At 44.8% G+C, this 7372-nt stretch overlaps 1 protein-coding gene across 1 annotated transcript in view; it reads right to left on the bottom strand.

The window, feature by feature from the left end:
• AMER2 (APC membrane recruitment protein 2) overlaps positions 1–743 on the bottom strand; it is a 3012-nt gene extending 2269 nt beyond the window's left edge. Inside the window, exon 1 of the mRNA XM_010001902.1 lies at positions 687–743. Coding sequence (XP_010000204.1) covers positions 687–743 — 57 coding nt within the window. The remainder of the gene's footprint in view (positions 1–686) is intronic.
• Between the last annotated feature and the right edge of the window lie 6629 nt (positions 744–7372).

The following is a 7372-nucleotide window of genomic DNA, read 5'->3' as shown; positions in this document are numbered from 1 at the left end:
GGCGAGACCGGCCCGGAGCCCAGCCCCGACATCCCCTCCTCGCTGTTCGCCGCCTCTGCTTCCCTTCTCCCACCCAAACCGGGCCCACAGGTGGCCCCGGGAGGGTGTTGCGGGTCCCTGCGCGGGCACCCGGGCAGGCAGAGCTCGTCTCGTGTTTACAAGAGCGTTTTGCATCGCTTCTGTGTCCTCCCGGCGCCGTCACACCGAGCTCCGAGCACGGACGTGCCGTGCCTAGAGCCGCGCGGTGCGGGGCGCGGGAAGCACCGGCAGCTGCGAGGGCGGCGGGCGCTGCGGGGACGGTGCGGGGACAGTGACACGGCAGGGATGGACGGGGGAAACGTGGGACACACAGGCCGAACCCGAGAGGTAGATGCTCACCGGACAGAAGCGAAGGATCCCTCCCCTTTCCTTGCTTTCCCCTCTCCCACCTCACAAGGACAACTGGCACCATGTCCCTGTTTCCCACAGTATCACAGTGTCACTCTGGTTGGAAAAGACCTTCCAGATCATCGAGTCCAACCACTACCCTAACTCTGCCTCGTCCACCGCTAAACCCTGTCCCCTGGCACCACATCTGTCTTTTTAGATGTCTCCAGGGATGGTGGCTCAACACCTCCTCAGACAGCCTGGATCACCAAATCCAACTCCTGCCCCAGAACAGAACAGGACGATCCCAAAGTTCACACCATGTCCCTGAGGGCGTTGTCCAAATGCTTCTGGCATATTGCCAGGCTCGGTGCCATTACCGCTTCCCTAGGGAGCCTATTCCAGTGCTCCACCATTCTCTGGGTGAAGAATCTCTTCCTAATTTCCAACCTAAACCTCTCCCTGCACATCTTCCTACCATTCCCTCAGGTCATATTGTTGGACACCAGAGAGAAGAGGTCAGTGCCTGCTCCTCCCCATTCCCTAGTGGGGAAGCAGTAGCTGCAATGAGGTCTCCCCTCAGTCTCCTCCAGGCTGAACAGACCAAGTGCCTTTAGCCTCCCCTCTAAACCCTTCACCAACCCCATGGCCCTGTGGACACGCTCCAGAACCTTTGTACCCTTTTGTGCTGTGGCACCCAAAACCGCACACAGTGCCCAAGATGAGGCCGCACCAGTGCAGAGTCAAGTGGGACAATCACTTCCCTTGACGGGCTGCCTGTGCCGTGCTTGATGCGCCCCAGGACTCGGCCCTGGTTTTCCCCAGTGCCCAAGGCCACATGTCCCCCACGGCTGGTGACCAGAGGGGAGCAGCAGCCCCAGCAGGGGCTCAGCCCAGCCCTCGCTCTGCTCACCTCCCCTGCCAGGGAGGGGGAGCACAGCAGCAGCCCCTACGCAAGGCTTTTCCCAGCCCCTGCCACCACTGTGCACAGTCACAGACCCCGAATCATGCCCAGGATACTCTGTCACCATGAATGATGGCCTCATGGGGGTGGCTGGGGGGACCTTCTCCACAAACCTCCTCACTGGCTGCAAATCTATCCCATGTGCAAAGTAAGTTGGGAGAGGAAGAGGGAGGAGAGGGAGAGGAAGGAGAGGCAGTTGGAAGGGACCTACAATGGTCATCTAGTCCAATTCGCTTCAGGGCTGACCTGAAGTTACAACGTGTAATTAAGGGCATTGCATATTATGAAAGTTACCATATGTTATTAAGTTACAAATGTCTCTTAAACACTAACAGGCTTGGAGCATTGATCACCTCACTAGGAAGCCTGTTCCAGTGTTTGATCACTCTCTTGGTAAGGAAATGCTTCCTAATGCACAGCCTAAAGCTCTCAGTGCAGCTTTGAAACATTCCCACACATCCTGTTACTGTGGAGAGCAATGAGGTCTCTCCTCAGCCTCCTTTTCTCCAAGCTAGACAAACCTGGCCAAATTAACCTGTCCTGAGCTCCAAACTTGCTAGACAACACCTCTGCCTTGGCTCTCTCTTGTGGTCAGATCCTTTTGGCTTGGGGCAGTGGACTGCACCACGGCTGCAGAGCAGAGCTGCTTTCACCAGAGCTGTAATAATGCATGTGCTCTGGCAGCAGTAGTCTCTTATCTATAGCATTAGTCTGGTCTCCTCAAAACATAAATGCTTGTCTGGGTTTCAGCTCTGAATGCAAGTGAGAACGACTAAAGAGAAGTTGTATGTGGGCCCTCTGGCTTGAGGCTGGGTTCTGCTCCCTTTGAAGCCAGTAAAAGGTTTTGCCATTGACTTCACTGGCTGGAAGAATTACTTGTGGGATTTTTTTTAACGTCATCAGACATTCATTACAATCTCCCATGAGAGCAGGTTGAATTATCTGTTGTGAATAATTTATCCAGTGAATTTAGTCCTTTTTCTGTTCATGTATAAAAAATGCCATTTGCATTCACAATTACAAACGTTCAATAAGAGCAATCTGAGCACATCATTCAACTTACAGGTCTCTCCTGCATTCTGCAAGAGACAGAGGAAAGGACAGAGAAGACAGGCCAAGATTTTGGCTGAAGAATGAGGAGTGAATTACGTTTTACAGAGTGCACTTTATAAATGTGCCCAGCACCCAGAAGCCATGGAGACAAGAAGTCAGAGCAGAATCTTGACCCATAGGCCTCAGTTGCTCACCTTGACTGTGCCTCCATCAATTGTGCCACATCATGAGCTTCCCCAACCCCTGATATTTCTGCTATTTAGACCAATGAATGGAACTTGATAAAAAAGAAAAATGCCAAATGCTCTTGTACAAACACAAATACACAGAGCCAGACATCCTTTGGAAATTTGGAAGAACACAATCTAGTCATCTATATTGGGGAAAAAATGGGGGAAAATGGTAATAAGTAAGACTTGGCCACACAGCTGAACTTAACAATTTTTGAACTGTCATACTGGTGCTTTGCTGTATTTCACCAATTCTTTATATTTCACCAACTTTTCTTACAAACACTGAATCCAAAGGAAGGTGATAGGTACAAAAGACAGAAGACGGATGACCAGGAAGTGATTGTGCCCCTGTTCTCAGCACTGGTGAGGCCACACCTTGAGTACTGTGTTCAGTTCAGAGCCCCTCACTACAGGAAGGACATTGAAGTGCTGGAGCAGGTCCAGAGGAGAGCTACCAAATGCAGGTAGTGGTGGTGGGTCTAGAGAACAAATCATATGAGAAGTGGCTGAGGGAAATGGGGGTATTTAGTTTGGAGAAGAGGAGGCTGAGGGGAGACTTCATCACCCTCTACAACTACCTGAAAGGAGGTTGTAGGAAGATGGATGTTGGCCTCTTCTCCCAAGTAAATAATGACAGGAGCAGAGGAAATTATCTGAAGTTGCACCAGGGAAGGTTTAGATTGGATATTAGGAACAATTTCTGAAAGAGTGGTCAGGCAGTGAAACAGCTTGCCCAAGGAGGTGGTTGAGTCACTATCCTTGGACGTATTCAGGAAATGTGTAGATGTGGCACTTCAGGGCATGCTCTGGTGGCTGAGGTTGGGGTTGGTTGGTTTGTTGGTTGGTTGGTTGGTTTGTTGGGGGTGTGCTTTTTTTGGTTGGTTGGTTGGTTGGTTGGTTGGTTGGTTGGTTGGTTGGTTGGTTGGTTGGTTGGTTGGTTGGTTTGTTGGGGGTGTGCTTTTTTTGGTTGGTTGGTTGGGGTTTTTTTGTGTTGGTGCTCGGACTCAGTGGTCTTAGAGGTCCTTTCCAACCATGATGATTCTGTGACAATGCTTCACAGCTGTATGGAACAGACAAGGTATTGGGTCTTCTTTCTTTTTGTGTGAATATCTGCAGCCTTGTTTTTCCAGCTTGTTTTTCAGTCAACTTAATCCAAGTGTTAATGGAAGAAAGTGACTTGAGGTCAACCTGAAAATTCTACTTTAGAAATGTTTTGAAAATTTGATATTTTTTTTTTCTACACATTTGATTTCAGTCCTTTTTGCACATTTTAAAATATTATTTAAATAACCTTGAATTACATCTGGAAATGGATAGTCATCCTAAAATGCCTCTCATTTTGAGAGAAGCCCCAGAGTTTTTTGGTTTTTGAAGGCTTCCTCACGTGCTGAATGGGAGCACCAGACACAGGATGACAAGACAGGTGTCTGAAAATCTCTGCAGGGATTTTTCATCTCATTGTTCATTTCTAAGTAGTTTCAGCAAGCCCAGAGAGTGAGGGGCAGCCCTCTCAACACAGAGCGCAGGATGTGCTCAGTTTTAAGCCAGAGTTTACCCATTTTCTGCTGAAGTGCTTTACAGCTGTGTTTCTACCATCACATATACTACAGTGTATATATATAATTTATGGGGCTTGAAGACACTACATCAATTTAAAACTAGTAGGTCTTCCTAATGATAAGGAGTGAATCTAAATTGCAGAAAGTGATTGCAAGACTTTGCCTGGCATAGTGCCTGCATCTATACCCAGGCTGGTGATGGGAGAAAGTCAGCAGGCTTTTAAAAAGCCACAGATAATTATCATGCCAATATCTAGATTTTAAGGGTGAGTACAGGGAGGCCCAGAGCAGTAACAGGTTCATAGGGAAAACAGGCCCACTACTTGAAAACTTACTTCAGACACTGCACTTTCTTCCTAGATTATGAGATGTGCTACTGCACAGATAAACTCTTCAACACATTACAGTATCAGGAAATGGAAGAGATTATCCTGTTTGTTGGATTACAAAATCAGTGGGCTCATTAAGGAACACATAAGTAATGTCAGATCTCCGCTGATACCTTAAGATCTGCTTAGGGAGTCACTGGGACTGAAAAAAAGGGGAAAAGCTATAAACAGAAGAAAAAAAAATAAGAAAAATAAATGGGGGATTAAAGAATCCTTCTTTTATTCCATGTGAACCTTCTTGCTGTAACGTGTGTCAGTGAGAAGTACCTGCTCGGGCAGGTACAGGAGAAAAATGTCTGGACTTCTAACAGTTACCACTTGTTTATATTTACCTCCCAACAGACCCGTATCCTCCAATACTGCAGATTTCCTTCTTTCCTCTCCAGCCCATATGGCAGCAGCTGGGACTTCCCCAGGGCCATCTGCATTGTTACACCACCCTCCTCTTTTGCAAACCAAACTCTCCCTAGTTGCAGAGGAATAGAGAGATAACTGTGCAGTCCAGCCTATCCAGAGCCTGGCTGACCCTCACTCTCAAGCAGCTCAAACTTGAGGATGTCTCAGGGAAAAGGTTCCTAAAGGAATCTAAAAAACGTGATTTATGGAAGGAAGAACAAAGAGTGGCAAGTAGAAGATGAGGGATAAAGTGAATTTTCTACACTGCATCAGACTGTCATCTCCACACAGGCTTCATGCTCATCTCCACCTGAAACTGCCCAATTAGCACATGAAAAACTGTCTCTGGGAAAATCTGGTATGAGTGCAATGTACGGATAGCAAAGATATCATGACTGGGAGATGCTCAAGTATGGTAGATCTCCAGTCTCCTGGGAGGTAGAAGCTGTCATTACTTTGTTTTATTGTCAGAAGAGCTGCTGTACTGGGAAGTATATGCTGAGCAGAACATGACCTGTTTCTCAAAATAGAGGCCTAGACTCTGTTTTCAGAAAATTATGTCTGAACCCCACAAACTTACAGAATTTGGAAGCGGTGCAGTACTGTGTGATTTAAGCAAACAAAATGTCCCCTAAATCTCCAAGAAATCACACCAAATGAGAGCTGAGGTGCAGATACTTGAACAGGTGAATGATCGTATCCATCTGCAGCATAAATATGGACTTTTCACATATTTAAAAGCTGCCCCAGTCTAGCCAAATGGGGAAAAGTCCCATTTCATGAACCTGGAAGACTGTGTATTAGACCAGAGACCTGTTAGTGAAGACTTCATGAGGAGGAGTATTTCTTGTTCTCACTGATAATACCCTTGCAGCAAAGGTCAACAATGCTTTTGCAAGTGAAAGAAATCCTGTGGCCACTGTGAAGTTTTCTTTTATTACTGTCACTCAGCTCCAGCATCCCTTCCAGGTACAATTTTATAGGGAAAAAAAAAAAAAGTTAAGCAAGAAATGGAATTTCAGGTTGAACAAAGCAATCACAGGGTTTCTGAAATCAAATAAAGAATCTGAGCTGAGAAGGAATGAAGTTACAGTATTTTGTTAAAGGTTTTTGTAGGGTTTTGTTGTTGTTGAAACAACTTTTCTGTATAAACGGCTTATGTTTTGCTGTTTTAAAAAGCAAAATAGGAAAAGAACAGGAACCCTCCCAAAATGGAGCAAAATATGAGTTTGTATCAAAAAAGAAAATTGTTGAATGTTTTCCAGTTCAGGCAACAGATTGAAAAAATCGGTTGTCTGCCTATGATCTCTGATCATCCAGCTGTCCTTCCCTATGCAAAAGGATTACAGAGAAATAAGGATGCAACTGAGAAACTGAAAGGGGGAGAATAACCAGAATTCCTCTTAAAGCTAAATACAAATTAAAAATGCAAGCAGTTCCTCAAGGAACAGATTTACTTGTAATTAATAACATTTTAGTACCCTAGCTCTCTACGTTAAAAAACAAACAGCCAAGGAGACAAAACAAAACAAAAAAACACTAAAAAAAAAGCATGAACATAAAAACAAAACCTCTAGATTAATCCTGCTGCAACATTGTAGCTAGAACCTCTAGGAATTAACCCAGGCCAATCCCAGATTTCTTTGCAATGTAATTACTGGAAATGCAGAGAGTTTATTTTCTTCCATTTACTGAACTGAAAAGAGAAATGTTAAGAATAATCCATAAATATGGGATTTTTATGTGGATATACAGCCATTTGCTTTCTTCTTTGGTTGTTTGCAAGATAATTTTATTTATTTATTTATTTATTTATTTGTTACATTTCTAATTGTCCTAGTTAATTTTTTCTACTTCAGAAATAAATTACAATAAAACTGTGACTGTGCAGGCCCAGCAGTCCTGACAGACAATATTACCACAGGAGGGATGGGTGTTGCTCACTGCCTGTAATTAAAAGCCCAAACAAGAGTGTAAGCAGATTTGGAGAACGATGGAGAATAGTGAGTCAGAATATGCTTTTCAAGCAGATGAAAATTACTTTTGGAGGATTTTTTGAGAGAGAGGTAAGCAAAAAAATGTTCATTTCGTTGGGAATGTCTGAGTTTTTTTGTCAGCCTTGTAGTATCTAGGACCTTTCTATTGACTTCAGCAGAAATACTTCCGATTAGTGTTAGTGGCAAAAGTCAGAATCAGGCCCTTAATTCAAGATTCAGCCTCTCTAAATAGAATACCTAGATAGATATGATCATATTACTTGTGTTTTTTAAAAAGAAGAAATAGTTCTCAAATTCACCATCAAGGTTATTGCTAGATTCAACTGCTGCAGGGGAAAATAAAGAAAAAAAGAAAGAGGAGAGGAGAGGAGAGGAGAGGAGAGGAGAGGAGAGGAGAGGAGAGGAGAGTCGAAGA

This window comes from Chaetura pelagica, unplaced genomic scaffold (assembly GCF_000747805.2).
Source record: "Chaetura pelagica isolate M959 unplaced genomic scaffold, ChaPel_1.0 scaffold247, whole genome shotgun sequence".
In the NCBI taxonomy this organism is placed as follows: Eukaryota; Metazoa; Chordata; class Aves; order Apodiformes; family Apodidae; genus Chaetura; species Chaetura pelagica.
This window is presented reverse-complemented; position numbering and strand designations above follow the sequence as displayed.